Here is a 22,201-nt window from a genome sequence, read left to right as displayed (position 1 = left end):
CTGTAAACGTACTGACCCGAAGAATAAAGCTACCTCATCAATTTTACCACACGCGGAACAGAATAAAAAAAAAAACAAAAAAAAAACAATTCCTGAATTGTTGGTTTTTGTTTATTCTGCCTCCCAAAAATCGGAATAGAAAGCGATCAAAAAATGTCACGTGCCTGAAAATGGCACCAATAACAACGTCAAGTCATCCCGCAAAAAACGAGCCATCACATGACTGTCTGCCAAAATCTGGAAAAATTATAGCTCTCAAAATATGGTGATGCAAAAACTAGATTTTACAACAAATGCGTCTTTTAGTGTGTGACAGCTGTCAGTCATAAAAACCCCATATGATTCTGGCATTGCTGTAATCACACCGACCCGAAGAATAAAGTCGTCTAATCACTTATACCGCACAAGGAACGGCGTCAAAAATAAACTCTTGCGTTAGGATTGGGCTAGGGTTAGGGCTGGGTTTGGGGCTAGGGTTGTGCTGGGGCTAGGGTTGTGCTGGGGCTAGGGTTGTGCTGGGGCTAGGGTTGTGCTGGGGCTAGGGTTGTGCTAGGGCTAGGGTTGTGCTAGGGCTAGGGTTGTGCTAGGGTTAGGGCTGGGGTTGGGATTTTTTTCAAAAGTAAGAAAAAAAGATGACGATATGGCGACTAGTGTTGAGAGCAAGTGCTCGCTACTTGAGTTTGCATCGGGTGCTCTGGTATGCATTGAGTATCGTGGGTATTTGAGTGACATGCTTGAGTCTCTGCCCCATATGCTTCGCGGCCAAAAAACTTTACGGGGATTGCCTGCCATGCACGAGCGATCCCCGCATGTTTTTTTTTGGGTGTCTAATAACCGTGAAACATGCGGAGCAGGGACTCGAGCATGTCACTCGAGCACACGCTGTACATGGTGCATACCTGAGTACCCGATGCAAACTCAAGTAGCGAGCACTTGCGCTCAAGAATAATGACAACTTATTCAATATGATGACCTAATGTAAACAAATTGGCTCAATTTGTTAGCGGATATCATGTTGCATTTAGAGAGTCCCTGTGTGCCCAAACATTGGATCTCCCCCACAAGTGACCTCATTTTGGAAACTAGACCCCCCAAGGCACCTATCTAGATGCATAGTGAGCACTTGGAACCCCAGGTGTTTCACAAATTGATTCATAAAAATGAAAAAGTGTTTTTTTTTTCACTTTTTCATTTTTACGAATCAATTTGTGAAGCACCTGGGGGTTCCAAGTGCTCACTATGCATCTAGAAAGGTGCCTTGGGGGGTCTAGTTTCCAAAATGGGGTCACTTGTGGGGAAGCTCCAAAGTTTGGGCACAGAGGGGCTCTCCAAACGCAATGTGGTGTCCGCTAACAATTTGAGCCGATTTTCCATTCAATTTGTTAGCGGATACCATGTTGCATTTAGAGAGTCCCTGTGTGCCCAAACATTGGAGCTCCCCCACAAGTGACCCCATTTTGGAAACTAGACCCCCCAAGGCACCTATCTAGATGCATAGTGAGCACTTGGAACCCCTAGGTACTTCACAAATTGATTCGTAAAAATGAAAAAGTGTTTTTTTTTTTACTTTTTCATTTTTACGAATCAATTTGTGAAGCACCTGGGGGTTACAAGTGCTCACTATGCATCTAGAAAGGTGCCTTGGGGGGTCTAGTTTCCAAAATGGGGTCACTTGTGGGGGAGCTCCAAAGTTTGGGCACAGAGGGGCTCTCCAAACGCAATGTGGTGTCCGCTAACAATTTGAGCCGATTTTCCATTCAATTTGTTAGCGGATACCATGTTGTATTTAGAGAGTCCCTGTGTGTCCAAACATTGGAGCTCCCCCACAAGTGACCCCATTTTGGAAACTAGACCCCCCAAGGCACCTATCTAGATGCATAGTGAGCACTTGGAACCCCTAGGTGCTTCACAAATTGATTCGTAAAAATTAAAAAGTGTTTTTTTTTTCACTTTTTCATTTTTACGAATCAATTTGTGAAGCACCTGGGGGTTCCAAGTGCTCACTATGCATCTATAAAGGTGCCTTGGGGGGTCTAGTTTCCAAAATGGGGTCACTTGTGGGGGAGCTCCAAAGTTTGGGCACACAGGGGCTCTCCAAACACAACATGGCGTCCGCTAATTATTCAAGCAAATTTTACAATCAAAAAGTCAAATGGCGCTCCTTCCCTTCCGAGCCCTGCCGTGCGCCCAAACAGTGTTTTTTCCCCAAATATTGGGTATCAGCGTGCCCAGGGGAAATTGCACAACAAATTTTGGGGTCCATTTTTTCTTGTTACCCCTGTGAAAATAAAAAAAATTGGGTCTAAAGTAACATTTTTGTGAAAAAGTTAAATGTTCATTTTTTTCTTCCACATTCAAAAAATTCCTGTGAAGCACCTGAAGGGTTAATAAAGTTCTTGAATGTGGTTTTGAGCACCTTGAGGGGTGCAGTTTTTAGAATGGTGTCACTTTTGGGTATTTTCTGTCAAAAAGACCTCTCCAAGTGACTTCAAATGTGATGTGGTTCCTAAAAATTGGTTTTGTAAATTTTGTTGGAAAAATGAGAAATCGCTGGTCAACTTTTAACCCTTATAGCTCCCTAACAAAAAAAAATTTTGGTTCCAAAATTGTGCTGATGTAAAGTAGACATGTGGGAAATGTTATTTATTAACTCTTTTGTGTGACATATCTCTCTGATTTCAGGGCTTAAAAATTCAAATTTTGAAAATTGCAAAATTTTCAAAATTTTTGCCAAATTTCTGTTTTTTTCACAAATAAACGCAAGTGATATCGAAGAAATTTTTCCACAATCATGAAGTACAATATGTCACGAAAAAACAATCTCAGAATCAGGGGGATCCGTTGAAGCGTTCCAGAGTAATTACCTCATAAAGTGACAGTGGTCAGAATTGTAAAAATTGGCCTGGTCATTAACGTGCAAACCACCCGCGGGGCTTAAGGGGTTAATGACAGTCAATACACCCAGTAATAGACATAGATAATACAGTTTAACAATATCAGCAAATATAATAAAAAATACCTCCCAATGATCTACTCTCCACCACATCCGCTGTTGTTAAATTTAACTTTAATATCCAATACTTGCACATACCTTTGTATCCTAGTATGGACACCGTGATAGTGAGTAAAGCACAAAGAACGTATAGTAGTATGATTGAAAATTTCAGTGCCCAGTTATTTTTGCACTTCGTACACTGGGTTCCTTCTTGTATACCTGTTAAAAAAAAAGAATATTTTGTAATTTTATATAGAAGTGGAAGACAAAAGCTTTAGTACAAAAATATGATTTTTGAATAATCTAAAAGGGGTTTTCAAATTTGACACACTGATATTAGGAATCATTTATGGGAAACCAGTAGGGTTCCCCTATTAATTGGGGTCCGAAATGTGGGAACAGGGGCTCTTGGCACAAATTCTGTCAGTTGAAATGTCTATTTTCCTGACATGAGTGGTGCAGAGGTATCCTGTCGATATGCCATAAATGTCTAAGATAAGAAAACCCCTATATGCTATGCCTCCATACAGGCGATATTGCATTCTAGCCCCTTGAACAGTGCATGGTATAATATCACCGTGTAATTTTTCATACTAACTACTGGTATCTATAAATTTTTGTATCTGCAATTTTTCTTATTTATTTCTCTATGCTTAAAGAGCACCTATACTTCAACTTTTTCATAAGTTGTAGGCACTGAAACCCTCTGTAGCCTGGGCTCTGCATCCTTAGACCCTCACAAATCATTCAAAAGACTGTTCAGAAACATGCAGCTAAACTTCAGGATGAGCAGTGTACAGGCTCATAGACTTACTATTCGGCCACGTTCACATGTTCAGTATTTGGTCAGTATTTTAAATCAGTATTTGTAAACCTAAACCAGGAGAGGGTGGAAAAATGCAGAAGTGGTGCCCGTGTTTCTATTATACTTTTCCTCTGATTGTCCCACTCGTGATTTTGGTTTACAAATACTGAATGTGTGAATGTGGCTTTACTCTGTGGTAACACGGCCGTCGATTCTCTCATGCGAGAGAATTGGGTCGATTATCCTAATGTCACTCAGATCAAACTCTGTCAGAGTTTGATCCAAGTGTCGGCTTACTGTGACCTGATTCTTTCGCATGAGAGAAATTTGTCACAGGTGCGGAGAAGAGGGAAAACTTAATTTCTCCATCTTCTCCATTCTCTGTGTCCACATTAATCAGACTGCACTCGGATGACATCTGAGTGCAGTCTGATGTTTCAAATGCACCCACAGACATGTATGGGTGTGCGTGATCCAATTACTTGATGCACGCGCAGCATTTTGTGATTGTTTTTTCATGCCGAATAGGCATGCACTGCCCCATAGTATAACACTGGTCCGAGTGCTATCCGAAAAAAACATCAGAGAGCACTCGTCCGAGTTATACGCTCGTGTGAACGAGCACTTAAGGTTATACACCACTATGTGTGCACCAATGCAGAAGCGGAGCACTTCTGCCTGCTGGGTAGCATACTCCTGAACAGTCTTTTGTGTGATTAGCAGGAGGTCTCAGGACCCAGACCCCACTGATCTGCAGGACAGTTCAATGCCTAAAACATTAAAAAAAATGTTAAAGTGTAGGTACACTATAAAATGTCTTTCCACATTTCTTTTATGAATGTAAGTCCTGATCACCACTCAAAGTGGAATGTGGCTCATAATAAGGTAAAAAAGGTTTGGGAAAATACTTTGTGTAGTGGTGCTGAAAGGTTACACTCCATCATCCATCAGCACAGGATAGTTACTAGATGTTAAATGGAACTTGACAGCTGCTTCAGGTCCCCCAAATAGCCACCAAATATTTGTTACTATCTTTATACCCTTCATATTAATCCCTTTTTATAGTCTTATTGATTACTGGATATGATAATATGATTAGTGGGATGATTATTCTGGGAATTGGATGTTTCGCCCCCAGCAGTTCGCCCCCGGGTACATTTCACCCCCGCACATTTCGTCCCCAGCATTTGGCCCCCAGGATGTTTTGCCCCCGCACATCTCACCCCGTCACATATCGCCCCCAGTTCGAAACGCGTGGGGACGAAACGTGTGGGGGCGAATCTTCCTGGGGGCGAAATGTGCGGGGGCGAAATGTACCTGGGGGCGAACAGATGGGGGCGAACTGCAGGGGGCAAATTGCTGGGGGCGAACTGCTGGGGGCGAAACTTCTTATAACCAATTATTCTGGGGAAAACAATGTTCCCACAACTAGTCACCCACTAATTAGGATATCGCTAATGCAGTTATAAAATATTTTTTTTTGCCATATGCAGTAATCAATAAGATAATAAAACGGCTTGTTAGGAACGGCATAAAGATAGCAATAAATACATGGTGGCGGTTTGGGGGACCCAGGGAAGCTGTCATGTTTCTTTAAAACACCACTTCAGCGTGTTTTTTTATTTCAGCACTGGAGCGGTGCAATTAACGTAAGGTCCCTGACCCTAGTATTACTCTCACCAGCCACCGTCTTCAGCTCTTTCCAGAGCCACTCCATTCCTGCTTTGCCATATTGTGATCGCAACTTCTGTCTGACCCGGAAGTAAAGGTCACAAGCTCTCAATATAAGTCTATGAGAGCCTCGTTCTGCCTCATTCTGGCCCTCATAGACTTATCTTGAGTTGTGACTTCCGGCTCGCCCAGTAAACTCTAGAGAGATCCTACAGAAGACCAACCATAGCACCGCCGATAAAAGATAAAGATGGTGGCTGGTAAGTATGATACTAGGGGCAGGAAACTTAGATTAGTAGCACCACTCCAACAATGAAATAAAAAAACTCTACTGGAGTGGTGCTTTAATAATAATGAGGAGAGAGCTGAGTTTACATAAAATAAAGCACTATATCATTTTCTTATGTTTGTAATGTAACACAATATATTTACCATGTAGCTGATATGATATACACCGCACATGAGTCACGCAAGGTAACACATGAATTGCAGTGTGCATTGATTCTGTAAGTGTATAGCTCTAGCCCATACATACACAGTAATAGGCAGACCAAAAATCAAGTAAAGAAAGAAACTAATTATAATTAGTTACTGCTCCATAAATTACCAGCGGATAGAAAATGTGCTGAAACAGAGTATGAATAAGTCATTGTGTTCTCTGCTACAAATGAAGAACTGGAACTTGGAGAGAATTGCAAGTAATTCTGCCATGCTCGAAAATCATTACAGCAAGTGTATGGCTGTTCCTAGACCTTGATAGTACAGGTTAGTGCCAGGAGCTATCCACACTGATTAGTGCTGATGTCTGGTGGCTCATTGTGCACAATTGTCACTGGATAATGCCGCCTGACAGTGTGAGAATCAGGAGACTCAATTTATAATTACAAATTTCCTGACCATTAAGCAATAGCCAAACTCCTGTTACCACCTGAGATTCACTGTACAGACGATTAGCAATGTTCTCTTGGTCCAGATGGATGAAATGAAAAATGTTCAACCTTTTTATCCAAACCAGATTTTTCCCCACAGATTTTTAGTTCTGTCATTCAGCACGCATAGCAGGCACCTTGTTTTGAAGACCACCTTGTCTAAAAGATACCATTTTAATGCTTAAAGGTTAAAGAGGTTGTCCTCTACAACACATAATGTCCCCATCGATTCAAACAGTGTAAAGAAGTGTTTTTGTAATTACCTTGAATTGTCATTCTTGCCTGTGAGTGGCGCTATCGCTGACCGCTCACTAGGCATCATGTGACCCCCGGCTGCAGCCGGCTCTGACATCTGCTGATGTCACGTCAAGTTCCGGCTGCAGCCGGGGGTGACCCAGTGACGCGCTCCCCCTGATTAATGGGCTGTGGGTGGAGTTTCACCGCACATCACAGCCCAGCATCCACCCAGCGCTTTCCCTCTCTCCATTCAATAGGAAAGCGCAGGGTGGATGCTAGGCTGTGACATGCGGTGAAACGGCGCCCAAATCCCATCAATCAGGAGGGTGTGCGTCACTGGGTCGCCCCCGGTTGCAGCTGGAAGTTGACGTGACATCAGCGGATGTCGAAGCCGGCTGCAGCCGGGGCACGTGATGCCTAGTGAGCGGTCAGCGATAGCGCCGCTCACAGGCAAGAATGACAATTCAATGTCATTTCAAAAACACTTCTTTACACTGTTTAAATCGATGGGGACATTATGTGTTCTAGTGGACAACCTCTTTAACCCCTTCCTTCCAAGATCAAATTTAGTTTTTGCTCTTTTGTTGTTTTTTTTCCCTCCAAAATAGGTGAATAAGAGCATATTTTTTGCAGAACGAGTGGCAGTTTCAAATGGCACCAGCCTCTTTATTATAGAATTTACTGAAAATTGGGAAAAAAATTCCAAGTGCAGTGAAATATTGAATAAATGCATTTCTGCCATTGTTTTTTTAGGTTTTGTTTTAACGGCATTCATGGTCCTGTAAAAACAACCTGGCAACCTGATTCTCCAGATTACAAACGTTTTTTTTCCCATTTATTTTAGCAATGGAAAAAGATTCAGAAATGTAAAAAAAAAAATCTAATTTGGTTTGCCACTATTTTCTGTTACTTGTAAATTTTATTTATTCGTTAATGGAGCTCTTTAAGGGCTTGTTTTTTTTGCTTGGCAAGCTGATATTTTTATTGGAACCATTTTGGCAAACATACGATATTTTGATCTTTTTTTTACTGCATTTTTGATGGGAGTGGCATGAACTGAAAAACAGCATTCTGGCATTTCGTATTTTTTGCTTTACAGCATTAACTATTTTGATAGATCAGACTTTTGTTGTTGTGTTGATACCAAATATGTTTATTTTTTCATTTATTTATTTTTAATGGGAGAAATATGGGGTGACTCAAAATTATTATTTTTTTTGTATTCTTTATTTTATGGGGGCATACAGCAGGGTACTGGCTGTCACTGCACCCCCCGAAACGGCACACCACCAATTAAATGCCTGTGTCAGAGATTATATCACACAGCATGGAAACCGCCATGTATGGTGGGCTCAGCACCTGAGCCTGCTCTACACAAACCACTACCTGTTTTTTTCATGGATAGAACATGTATATGTCCAGATGAAAATCAGAGGGTCCAAGAAAAGACACAGCACAAAGATTTCATCAATGAGTCATTAGAGTGTTGTTAGTTTTTTACATTCTGATGGGTAAGAGAAGCTTATTTTTTTTTCGGTGTACGAATAAAACGGATGCCACACTGATGGCACAAGTGGACACTCACAAAATCAGATAAAAAAGCTGATCAAAACCAATCAATTTTTCTTGTACTTAAAAAAAAAACAAAAAAACGGACATGTGAATGACACCAGTGTCCAGTATTTTTTTTTTTGTTAGTGGTATGCCTAATACACATAGACAACCCCTTCAATGATCTCCATTTTTTATAAGATTATTTTAATGTAAACAGTAAACACTTTTTTATTTTTCCTGCTTTTGGTATTGCTAAATTTAGCTTCATATACAATATAATACAAGCAATTTCAGTATGTGAAATAAACTTTGGGGAATCATCTGCTTCTGCTTAGTTTAGCGAGTTCTATAATTTCACCGCTCAATTAAAACTTTGTTTATTACAATGACTAATCCTCTGTAGCCTGTATAAGGCATTTAGTTGGTGGCATGGGCATACAAGCTAAACATGTATCGTCCGCAGCTGTGGTGGCCGACAAGGTCTACTCAGATTTAAGACTATCACTCTTTTTTGTAGGATCTGGTAAATTGCATTGCTGCCCATGCTACGATTACTGCTGAAGTAAAAAACTACTCACCCATTTTGGCACTATTTCAGTTTACTTTATTTTCAACCAAATGGCATTGGCCGATCCCTGAATCTACTATGAGATCCGCTGAATTCTGATCATTTGTGTAAAGAACTCTTTGCTAACGTCTAATTATTTAGCTACATGGTACAAAAATATCTGTCAGCTTTTGTAACCAAAAACAAACTTTTCACAGGCAACATGGTGGTTTGGTAGCTTTTTATTTACATCTGATTAATTTTAAAGCAAGCATTCCAATGACAAGAAAGACATGCAGCGTAGGCTGAGTCGTGTCAGTAAATTCTTCCATGGCCAGGATTACAGAGATACGGCTACCTCGAGCAGATCAGCTTGGAGTTATTATCAGTGAATATTTAGAATATTACAGTTTACACTGCACCAGTAAATGCACGATTAAGCTTTACTATCAGTGCCAATTGGCTACTGTAATGTATTTTGTAATATCCGCCACATCTGGTTCCCTCCTGAGCATTACCCTTGACCTTATACTTGTCCATATGTTTCTGCTACACTTCTCTTTTTATTAAATTCTGCTCTACTCTAGTCACATATTTAAAGGAAGTCAAATTTTTTTTATTCTCATCCAAAATTTTAAGTAATGATTTTTTTTGTTCTTCATCAAGACTCACGATTTTCTTGCATGTCTTGATGAGGGAGCGTGTACGAGACAGATGCTCCTTGATTCATTAAGAGGCATTTGTCTGACAATGGGCACTACCTCAAAAACCTTACTCCAGTCCATGACTGGTGTAAGATTTCTGGAGTAATAAATACCACAGCTTCTCATGAATGAGATGAACTGTGGAATCACACCCCCATCGCGACCCAGTCCCAGCCCAGCTTCACCCGTAATATAAGGTGCCGATCGTTGCCATGGTGACCCGATGTCATCATGACGACATCCACGAGCAAGTAACTTTGATCATTGCGCAGTGCATGATCAAAGTAACTTGTGTCTGCACATGATCAACGTAACTTGTGTCTGCAGGGCTGACAGGCTATTATGTATAGCAGTAATCCTGCACTGCTATACATTATAACTGAAATCAAACTGCAGAAAGTGAAAGTCCCAGAGTGGGGCTGTGAAGAAACGGCACCAGGGGGACCCCGCAGAATCCCACTGCTGCCACCAATGTGAAGAAACGGCACCAGGGGGGCCCCGCAGAATCCCACTGCTGCCACCAATGTGAAGAAACGGCACCAGGGGGGCCCGCAAAATCAAGCTGTCGCTGCTTCTTCCGGTGGATCCACACCAAGCCACCTGCCTGATGTCACACTACGTCAGACGGCGCACGTGATACAGATCTACCCCTTGCGCCAATGTGACGTTCCGCACCCCCTCAAGGACATGTAAGGTCAGATCGATACAGTTCTACACTGTCACCTCCTGTCCACATGGGTACAGAGAGGCACCAGGGGGTGGGACAAGGTGGTCCACTCAGACGCTGACATGGCCCCACACTCTCCCACACTCCTGACAGGCTGAGAGGCTCTTTCAATACTCCAGTGAAGCAGAGCCTTGTCGGCCTAGATAGAGCTGCCACCGGTTCCTATTTGAAATAACAGACTTATATTGGGCTAGAAACCAGTCCGGTAACGCGTCGGTGGACCGAACAACAGACGTGAGGTTCGTGGTTCGAGATAAAAGGCCAGCCCAAGATTAAATTATATATTTAATCGCCATAAGGGCTCACTAAGGTTAGGGTTGTGTTAGGGTTAGGATTAGGGTTGGGATTTTTTCAAAAGTAAAGAAAAAAAATGACAATATGACGACTAGTGTTGAGCGCAAGTGCTCGCTACTTGAGTTTGCATCGGGTGCTCGGGAATGCACAGCGTATCGCGGATGCTCGAGTGTCAAGATCTAGTCTCCGCGGCTGTTATACTGCCGAAAAAAACACGCGGATTTTGCCTGCCATACACGAGCAATCCCTGCATGTTTTTTTTTGGGTGTCAAACAACCGTGAAACATGCGGGGCAGGGACTCGAGCATGTCACTCGAGCACTAGCGATACTTGGTGCATACCCGAGTACCAGATGCAAACTAAAATAACGAGCACTTGCGCTCAAGACTAATGACAACATATTCAATATGATGACCTAATGTTATCAAATTCTGTGTCATACCTCTGGGTTCAAAATGTTCACTATGCCCCTTGATAAAATCCTTGAGGGGTGTAGTTTCTAAAATGGTGTCACTTGTGGGGGGTTTCCACTGTTTAGGCGCACCAGGGGCTCTGCAAACGCCACATTGCGTCTGTTAATCATTTAAGCAAATTTTACATTCAAAAAGTCAAATAGCGCTTCTTCCCTTCCGAACCCTGCCGTGCGCCTAAACTGTGGTTAACCCCCACATATGGGGTATTGGCTTACTCAGGAAAAATTGCACAACAAATGGTATGGTGCAATTTCTCCTGTTACCCTTATGAAAATGCAAAATTGGGGACTGAAAAACATTTTTGTAGGAAAAATGTGAAAATTTTATTTTTACAGCTCAATGTTATAAACTTCTGCAAAGCACCTGGGGGTTAAAGGTACTCACCACACATCTAGATATGTTACCTGAGGGGTTTAGTTTCAAAATGGTGCCACTTGTGGGGTGTTTCCACTGTTTAGGCACATCAGGGGCTCCTCAAACGAGACATGGCGTCTGCTAATTATTCAAGCAAATTTTACATTCAAAAAGTCAAATGGCGCACCTTCCCTTCCGAGCCCTGCCGTGTGCTCAAACAGTGGTTTTCCCCATATATGGAGTAACGGCGTGCTCAGGAGAAATTGCACAACAAATTTTGTGGTCCATTTTTTCCTGTTTCCCTAGCAAAAATAAAAAAATGTGGGTCTAAAGTAACATTTTTGTGAAAAAAATTAAATGTTCATTTTTTTTCTTCCACATTCCAAAAATTCCTGTGAACCACCTGACGGGTTACTAAACTTCTTGAATGTGGTTTTGAGCACCTTGAGGGGTGCAGTTTTTAGAATGGTGTCACTTTTGGGTATTTTCTGTCATAAAGGCCAACTTTTAACCCTTATAACTTCCTAAAAAAAAAAATTGGCTCCAAAGTTGTGCTGATGTAAAGTAGACATGTGGGAAATGTTATTTATTAACTACATTGCTCAAAAAAATAAAGAGAACACTCAAATAACACATCCTAGATTTGAATGAATGAAATATTCTCATTGAAAACTTTGTTCTGTACAAAGTTGAATGTGCTGACAAAAAAATCACACAAAAATCATCAATGGAAATCAAATTTATTAACCAATGGAGGCCTGGATTTGGAGTCACCCCCAAAATTAAAGTGGAATAACACACTACAGGCTGATCCAACTTTGATGTAATGTCCTTAAAGCAAGTCAAAATGAGGCTCAGCATTGTGTGTGACCTCCACGTGCCTGTATGACCTCCCTACAACGCCTGGGCATGCTCCTGATGAGGTTGCCCAGACCTCAACTAAAGCATCTGCCAACTCTTAGACAGTCTGTGGTGCAACGTGACATTGGTGGATGGAGCGAGACATGTCCCAGATGTGCTCAATCGGATTCAGGCTTGGGGAACGGGCAGGCCAGTCCATAGCTTCAATGCCTTCATCTTGCAGGAACTGCTGACACACTCCATCCAGCCACATGAGGTCTGGCATTGTCCTGCATTAGGAGGAACCCATGGCCAACCGCACCAGCATATGGTCTCACAAGGGGTCTGAGGATCTCATCTCGGTACCTAATGGCAGTCAGGCTACCTCTGGCGAGCACATGGAGGGCTGTGTGGTCCTCCAAAGAAATGCCACCCCACACCATTACTGACCCACTGCCAAACCGGTCATGCTGAAGGATGTTGCAGGCAGCAGATCGCTCTCCGCGGTGTCTCCAGACTCTGTCACGTCTGTCACATGTGCTCAGTGTGAACCTGCTTTCATCGGTGAAGAGCACAGGGCGCCAGTGGCGACTTTGCCAATCCTGGTGTTCTGCGGCAAATGCCAAGCATCCTGCACATTATTGGGCTGTGAGCACAACTCCCATCTGTGGACGTCGGGCCCTCATACCACCCTCATGGAGTCGGTTTCTAATCATTTGTGGAGGCACATTTGTGGCCTGCTTGAGGTCATTTTGCAGGGCTCTGGCAGTGCTCCTCCTGTTCCTCCTTGCACAAAGACGGAGGTAGCGGTCCTGCTGCTGGGTTGTTGCCATCCTACAGCCCCCTCCACATCTCCTGGTGTACTGGCTTGTCTCCTGGTAGCGCCTCCAGCCTCTGGACACTACGCTGACAGACACAGCACAACTTCTTGCCACAGCTCGCATTGATGTGCCATCCTGGATGAGCTGCACTACCTGAGCAACTTCTGTGGGTTGTACAGTCTGTCTCATGCTACCACGAGTGTGAAAACACAACCAACATTCAAAAGTGACCAAAACATTAGCCAGAAAGCATTGGTACTGAGATGTGGTCTGTGGTCCCCACCTGCAGAACCACTCCTTTATTGAGTGGATCTTAATAATTGCCAATAATTTTCATCTATTGTGTATTCCATTTGCACAAGAGCATGTGAAATTGATTGTCAATCAGTGTTGCTTCCTAAGTAGACAGTTTGATTTCACAGAAGTGTGATTTACTTGGAGTTATATTCTGTTGTTTAAGTGTTCCCTTTATTTTTTTGAGCAGTGTATTTTGTGTGACATATCTCTCTGATTTAAGGGCATGAAAATTCAAAGTTTGAAAATTGCAAAACTTTTGCCAAATTTCTGATTTTTTCACAAAATAACGCACGTTATATCGAAGAAATGTTACCACTATCATGAAGTACAATATGTCACGAAAAAACAATCTCAGAATCAGTGGGATCCGTTGAAGCATTCCAGAGTTATTACCTCATAAAGTGACAGTGGTCAGAATTGTAAAAATTGGCCTTGTCATTAGCGTGCAAACCACCTTCGGGGGTAAAGGGGTTCAAAAATCCACCCCTAAAATTTTTGTTTGGGCACACAGCAAGGCATTAAAGGAAAGGAGTACTATCTGACTTTTAAAGCACTTATTTGGCTACAATTTATAGAGGGCACCATCTCGTATTTGCAGAGCCTTAAGGTGCCAAACAGCAGAACCCCCATAAATGACCCCATTTTGGAAACTCCAGTTCTCAAGGAAGTCATCTAGGGATGTCGTGAGCATTTCAGCTTACGGATGCTTCAGAGATTTTTATAAAATTGGGCCTTGAAAATGAAAAAAAATATATTTTTCCATTACAATGTTCGTTGGAAACTACAGTTTGTGTACATTGGTGGACTTGGAAGGGAGGGAGCGCTATTTGACTCTTGGAGCGCATATTTGCCTATAGTAAATTTATGTGCCATCTATTATTATCTATTATCTATTTGTAGAGGTTCTAAAACAAAAATAACCCTGATGAGTGACTCTGGTTTGGAGTTCATCTAGAGGTGGGATTAGGATCTTGTATTCAGGTGCTGAAGGTTTCTCGTGAATGCAGAAATACACCACATTTGGTCAGAAACTACTGTCCTGACAGTGTACACAGCAGATTTCAGAATAGAAGGAGTGCCATTTCGGAGTCCAAATTTACTGGAATGCTTTGCAGGTACCATGTCACATTAACAGAGCTCCTGAGTTGCTAGCACAGCAGAACTCGCTAAAACTGACCCCACTTTTACAAACTCTACCCATCAATTAATTCATCCATTTTAAGTATTTTGATATCATGGGTGTTTCATAGAATGTTATACTATTGGGCCATGAAAATAAAAAAATATATATTTTTCCACAAAAATGTTGTTTTAGCCCCAGATTTCTCATTTTCACAGGGGGTAATAGGAAAAGATGGACCCCAAAATTTGTGTTTGAAAACTACTGTTTGAGCAGACCTTGGAAAGAAAGAGCCAACTTTTGTACAGCAGCTCGTGAGATGGCAGAATCTGAAAATACCCCCCCTACAAGAGACCATTTTGGAAATTATACTTCTCAGGGAATTCATCTAAAGGTGTAGTGACTATTTTGCTCACCGTATTTTTTTTTTTAGAAATAGGCACGCAATAGATGTTGTAGAGTGAAAATTGCAAATATGCCAGTTTAGTGCCCAATACATTGTGCACCGTTTGTGCTTCTGAAGACACATTCTCCATAAATTGCGTTCTCCTCACTACAGCAATGGCATACATGTGGATGCAAACTGCTGTTTAGCCACTCTGTTTGGCTCAGAATGGAGGGGAGCCTTTTGGCTTTGGGAGCATGGATTTTGCTAGATTTTTTGGGGGTATGCAATGTCGCTTTTCCAATTGTGCTACCCATAATGTGTAAGCCCTCTATTTTTCTATTGACAGGTGACAGAACTGAATACTGGGTTGTTTTTTTTTGTGGGATGAGTTGAATTTTTTAGTCGTACCATTTTGGGATAAATAACATCTTGGATCACTTTTAAGGCTATGTTCACATGTATCCTGTGCTCTTGTTGAGCACTTGCATTAGGGTTTCCATCTAATTTCACAATAAAACATAATCCAGACAGGACCCCAGCTGGAACCATTCACTATAATAAAGTAGATTGAGTCAATCTGGACTCTGTTTTGGCGGTGTCTATTATTTGGAGGTGTACAAAGTGGCTCCATCTGCCTCATTGTATTGAATGATTCTAGCGGGGGTTCCAACCGATTTCTGTTTTTTTTTTTTCATTTAGCCAGAAATCCTAAAGTAAGTGCACAGCAAACAGCACAGGATAAATAGCCTAATTTTGATTTTTGGGAGACAGAATTAACAAATAACCAACAGGTTATGAACTGTTTCTACATTTTACATTACAATGTTTTGAGAGCTTTAACTTTATGTTTCTGCTGACAGTTCTATAAAAAGGCTTGAGTTTTGCAGGATGAGTTGAAGTTTTTAATGATACCATAGTGAGGTACATAACATTTTTTGATCACTTTTCTTTCTGATTTTTAAGATGCAAAATGAACGTTATTTGTGCAGTACAAGTGATAAAGTAACTTTTTTCTTCCGAGTAGTATGATTACAACGATACCCTATTTAAAGTGATGTGCAAATGTAATAGGCAGAGGTAGAAAAAATGCCGTCAAGTAAGAATGATTTAATAAATAGATGTGGTAATAATTTATTATTATCAATTAACAGAGTGAATGAACAAAAAAATATAAATAAAAGAAAAATATTTGGTGTGACCACCATTTACTTTCATAACAGCATAAATTCTTCTAGATACACCTGCTCAAAGTCCGGTATATGACTAACCAATTATTCTAAACACAATTATTTTGATATTTAGGTTGACACAGTTATTAACTGAAACAGAAACAGCTTTGTCCAAAGCTCATATCTTGGTGATGAACACCTAAATTCTGCTATAAAGGTGAGGTTGTGGAAGACAGTTACATGTTACAAGTCATACACTATGGCAAGTCAGAGCACAGCAATAAGACTCAAGTTAATTATAGTGCATCAGCATGTTCTCTTCCAGGTAAAGATTTCAAAAGAGATTGGGGTCCAAGATGTGCTGTTCAAGCTCTTTTGAAGAAGCAAAAAGAAATCGGCAACAGGACTGTATACGTAGTAGTCTGCCCAGGACACTAAGTGCAGAATATGAAAGACACATCATACTTCCTTTCAAACTCAAAAGCAGTCCAGCAGTACCATCAGCTCAAAACTGGCATTAACCAGTGGGATCCATCTACACTTATATACTGTTGGAGAAGTCTGGCCAGACATGGTCTTCATAAAAGAATTGTGTCCAAAAAGCCATAACTTCTACATCACAACAATGCACATAACTCAACAATGCAAGAAAACATAAGCGCCCAGGAGCAGAAAAATGGCAGCAGGAGCTCTGGAAAAAAATTGTCATTTAACTGTAACAGAAAGCATTTTTTTTATCGCCAAAGGGCTAGATAACAGTACAATAATGACTGTCTGATTGTTGGCAACACAGAAGCATTTTGGAGGTTGCATGCAAATTTGGAGCTGCATTTCAGCAAATAGAGTTGGGGAATTGTGCAATGGTGTCCTCAATGCTTTGAAATAGGCAGATACTTATCTGTCATGCAATACTATCAGGGGGGCTTCTAATTAGCTACTGATTTATTCTACAGCAGGAAAATGACCCCAAACATACAGCCAATATCATTAAGAGCTATCTTCTGCATGAAGTAAAACAAGGAGTCCTGGAAGTGAAGATGATGTGGCCCCTACAGAGCCCAGATCTCTAAGTCTTCCAGTCTGTCTGGGACTGTATGAAGAGAGAAGGATTTGCTCAAGCCTACATTTATAGAAGATCTTTGGTTAGTTCTCCAAGATGTGTGAAACTATTTCTTTGCCGAGTTCCTTCAAAAACAGTGTGCAAGTGTAGCTAAAGAATTGAGGCTGTTTTGAAGACAAAGAGTGATCACGCCAAATATTGATTTGGTATAGGTTTCTATTTTTCTATTAACACATCTATTTTTGTAAGTATTCTTGCTTTACAGAATTTATGCGCATGTGACAGTTTTATAGTTGAGTTTGTTCCCGACATGGCAATACCAAACATGTACTTTTTTTTTAACAAACATATGTACAGTGACGTGGTTTAAAGTAGAAATGAAGAAGAAGGAAGAGTTTTTCAAGCGATTTTTTTTCAGGTATTTTTTGAAGCGGACTTGCTGCAAACAAAAAATTAAATCACGCAATACTATGTGGATACATCACCTTATATTGTAATAAAATTTTGTTTTCGGGGAGAATAACGCCATCATTTGGGCCTGTACATTGGCATAATGGGCGTCTAAGACTGTCTAGTTTATGATCACAGAGACTTTGTGCCACTATCGAGACTTTATGCATACACCTTTGCAATACGCATAAGGTGGTAAGCAACTGTTTGCAAATATTAATATTTCATTGAACAGCATATATAATATAATATTAAATATACAGGGCTAAAACATTCCATCACTGTTTTTGGAGAAAATAAGTTCCTTCCCTGCATTTTTTGGGACAAAACTTAATTATAACATCTGCTTTTCATCATGAATTTCATCACATACTCTGACTCATTTACCCAACTTAAAGCACATGTTTAGACCCTGTGGTGGAATTCATCCTATACAATTTACAAGGCTATGATGACCTTCAGCACAATACATGTACAAGAAACATGCCAATCTCAAAAATGAACTTGACTGCTAGAGCTGATCATTCATGAAGTACCTAAAGTTAGAGCATAACTCACTTGAGGACAAAGCTGTGACATTCTCATCACTCCTCGTAAACAAGAAATCAGCTTTTCTAACGTCTTGGAATTTTATTGCTAGGGTTATATTGTACTCATCCTACAAGCAAACAAGTCAAATTCCTTACAGTCCTCTTCTCCTCAATACGGGTAACATGAAAACTTCTCTTATTCTATCAGTGGTCTAATGATTCCCACTGGTATCTCTCGTTTAGAAGATTTCTTAGACCCTATTCTTTTGGAAGGATTTTGCACACGTATTTATTTAAGGGCTTACCTTATTTTTTTATCTTTTTAAATTGGGCTGCTAAATAAATTGGTGGTGTCTTTTTCTGTCAGAAAGGGCTTTTTGAAAATACTTTTTTATAGAAATATTTTATTTTTATTATATTTTTTTAAGGCTAAAAATATGATTATTTTTTTTCACTCCCTTGTTCTTTAGTTTTATTTTATTGATTTGATAATCTTTGCAAACATATATTTAAAATATTAAAATGGGTTCCCTGTTTTCTTTTGGTCCTGATTGTTGATGGCTTGTGTTGGAATGGGTGGTATTGATTTTATTTTTAGAACAATCACTCGGTAAAATTTGTTTTCATTTTGCAGTTTTCCGCTAAAACTGTGGCACCTATGGATGCTTCAGCTACAAGAGAAAACAGCCCCTTGTTATGACGTCACCGGAAAACTAATCTGGGACTTCTATGTCCTACCATGATGTGGAGAACCTGTTGATCACATGATCACTGGGTACAAAAGAGGTCACATCACTGTCGCCATCTCTAGTCACAACATGGTATTGAGTGTTATTTAGATTTAAAAAGAAAAATCTAAAGTTGTTTAATATAATCTGGTTCTGCTCTTACTAGTTTGCATGTAATTCTGGGACATACAGTACAGACCAAAAGTTTGGACACACCTTCTCATTTAAAGATTTTTCTGTATTTTCATGACTATGAAAATTGTACATTCACACTGAAGGCATCAAAACTATGAATTAACACATGTGGAATTATATACTTAACAAAAAAGTGTGAAATAACTGAAAATATGTCTTATATTCTAGGTTCTTCAAAGTAGCCACCTTTTGCTTTGATGACTGCTTTGCACACTCTGGCATTCTGTTGATGAGCTTCAAGAGGTAGTCACCGGAAATGGTTTTCACTTCACAGGTGTGCCCTGTCAGGTTTAATAAGTGGGATTTCTTGCCTTATAAATGGGGTTGGGACCATCAGTTGTGTTGTGCAGAACTCTGGTGGATACACAGCTGATAGTCCTACTGAATAGACTGTTAGAATTTGTATTATGGCAAGAAAAAAGCAGCTAAGTAAAGAAAAACTAGTGGCCATCATTACTTTAAGAAATGAAGGTCAGTCAGTCCGAAAAATTAGGAAAACTTTGAAAGTGTCCCCGAGTGCAGTTGCAAAAACCATCAATCGCTACAAAGAAACTGGCTCACATGAGGACCGCCCCAGGAAAGGAAGACCAAGAGTCACCTCTGCTTCTGATGATAAGTTTATCCGAGTCACCAGCCTCAGAAATCTCAGGTTAACAGCAGCTCAGATTAGAGACCAGGTCAATACCACACAGAGTTCTAGCAGCAGACACATCTCTTCAAAAACTATTAAAAGGAAACTTTGTGCAGCAGGTCTTCATGGTAAAATAGCTGCTATGAAACCACTGCTAAGGACAGGCAACAAGCAGAAGAGACTTATTTGGGCTAAAGAACACAAGAAATGGACATTAGACCAGTGGAAATCTGTGATTTGGTCTGATGAGTCCAAATTTGAGATCTTTGGTTCCAACCACCGTGTCTTTGTGCGACGCAGAAAAGGTGAACGGATGGACTCTACATGCCTGGTTCCCACCGTGAAGCATGGAGGAGGAGGTGTGATGGTGTGGGGGTGCTTTGCTGGTGACACTGTTGGGGATTTATTCAAAATTGAAGGCATACTGAATCAGCATGGCTACCACAGCATCTTGCAGCGGCATGCTATTCCATCCGGTTTGCGTTTAGTTGGACCATCATTTATTTTTCAACAGGACCATGACCCCAAACACACCTCCAGGCTGTGTAAGGGCTATTTGACCAAGAGGGAGAGTGATGGGGTGCTACGCCAGATGACCTGGCCTCCATAGTCACCAGACCTGAACCCAATCGAGATGGTTTGGGGTGAGCTGGACCGCAGAGTGAAGGCAAAAGGGCCAACAAGTGCTAAGCATCTCTGGGAACTCCTTCAAGATTGTTGGAAGACCATTTCCGGTGATTACCTCTTGAAGCTCATCAAGAGAATGCCAAGAGTGTGCAAAGCAGTCATCAAAGCAAAAGGTGGCTACTTTGAAGAACCAAGAATATAAGACATATTTTCAGTTGTTTCACACTTTTTTAAGTATATAATTCCACATTTGTTAATTCATAGTTTTGATGCCTTCAGTGTGAATGTACAATTTCCATAGTCAAGAAAATACAGAAAAATCTTTAAATGAGAAGGTGTGTCCAAACTTTTGGTCTGTACTGTATATGTATACTAGCAAAAGATCAAAGCTTTGTTATAGCTTAAACAATAATGTTCCATACTAGAACACAGCTTTAGGGGGGGCAAAAGTAGCTATAGCACATGGTCCTTGGGAAGTGAGGAGGCTCTAATCCAGCTCACAGTGCAGCGAGTGGAAGCTAAGCTGCACTACCTAAGAGCGGCCACCACACAGTGTAAGGCGCTGTGCTGTTCATACTGCAGTCGGATGTAAACAGTATTCAGAGTAAGAGCAGCACCACTGGTGCAGTGGTGGTTGTCGGACCACAATCAATCTGATATTGATAATCTATCCTAATAATAGGTCATCAATACAAGCTCTGGATGGACAACCCATTTACTAGAGAAGGGGGCTGGGCTAGCCTTTAAAATGTATGGTCGTTTTGTAGGCATACTGTCAATTGCAGGTGCACTTCTAGAATGGATGTCCTGGTGCTATGGCAGCTTCAAGCAGGATGTCATAAGCTGAAATTCTAGTAATGATGTACATACAATCTGCTTTCATTAGTGTACTTTGTCTGTGGAAGCAGAAGAAACAGAGGGTAATGTGAGAGCTATTATTACGCTCAGCGCTATGAAATTCCTGGCGTTTACGCTCAGGAAGCATTGTGTTGATATTGGCTTCCCTGTGGGTTTAAAAACTTGTTTAAATGTAGCAGACTATGAATACTCTTTGAGGTTGTGCTATGTTATTCAATGAAATGTCTTCCAGATGATTATTTACAGATGCAGTCTCTATAAAGCATGAGAATAATATGTCACTGGATTGAAAAGACAACTCAGTCTTTGCTTTGTTTTACTTGAGGCCCAACAAGTCATTTACTGTAATAATGTTAAACCCATCAGAATGTCTGCAGCGTCATACAGAATAGCCAGAGCATGCAGTGATGACAATGCATGGGGAAAAGGGATAGCTGATCAGCGATCAGACTGGGCCAAGCTTAAAACTTCATGTTACAAATTTGTTCAGGAAATAATATAACCACACATTAGACAAAAAAAGAGTCCAAATCATGTGAGGCTCTAATGTGCATTGGACATTAAATGGTTACATCGCTATGTTAATTATATCATGTTTTAAAAGATAATTTTGCTATTTTGAGACATTACAGATGATGAAGACTCCAGGCAGACATCTTTGTGATGTCAAACATTTGCTTAAGGAAAATTTCTGCTTATCCTTTTTTATAAGATTGACCATGCTTGGTAAAATTTTTCATAGAATGTATTAGATGGTTTTCTTGAAAAAAAAAACTAGTAATAAAAATGCTATCTATTAGCTGCTGGAAATGGACCATTGATTCAAGGATCTAGTTTTCATGTTGGACATTGGGTAAGATAATATGATAACCTGTATAGCATCGTATTAGCACTGTTCCCTTGCAGCACAGCATTTTAGGCAGAGGGAAACACAGACATTGAAGGTCCCTTCTGTAAGACTTGTGTCTGGGAAGCTCATCAGAGCAGGAAGTTGGCGATCAGAAGCCAGGAGAAAGGATAGATGCCTCAGCAGGGATGCCTATCGGACCGGACCAGCAGGACTTACGTAGAGCGCGGGAGAGTTTCAAAAAGTTTTTGGGGGTATGCAGGGGGAGTCATAGGGTTACATACCCCTTTATGGAATATAGCACAGGCGCCGATTAAGATGCTAGTTTTAGTTCACACTGGTGACAGGTT

General features: G+C 40.8%; 1 protein-coding gene across 1 annotated transcript in view; it reads right to left on the bottom strand.

The window, feature by feature from the left end:
• The window catches only part of COLEC12 (collectin subfamily member 12), a 203,938-nt gene that overhangs the window by 55,104 nt on the left and 126,633 nt on the right, over positions 1-22,201 (bottom strand). The window contains exon 3 of the mRNA XM_073679131.1: positions 3,092-3,214. Coding sequence (XP_073535232.1) covers positions 3,092-3,214 — 123 coding nt within the window. The remainder of the gene's footprint in view (positions 1-3,091; positions 3,215-22,201) is intronic.

The sequence above is a fragment of the Phyllobates terribilis genome, unplaced genomic scaffold, assembly GCF_046119375.1.
Source record: "Phyllobates terribilis strain yellow unplaced genomic scaffold, ASM4611937v1 Scaffold_4__5_contigs__length_816908805, whole genome shotgun sequence".
Lineage (NCBI taxonomy): Eukaryota > Metazoa > Chordata > Amphibia > Anura > Dendrobatidae > Phyllobates > Phyllobates terribilis.
The sequence above is the reverse complement of the archived record's forward strand: the minus strand, read 5'-3'. Positions and strand labels throughout refer to the sequence as shown.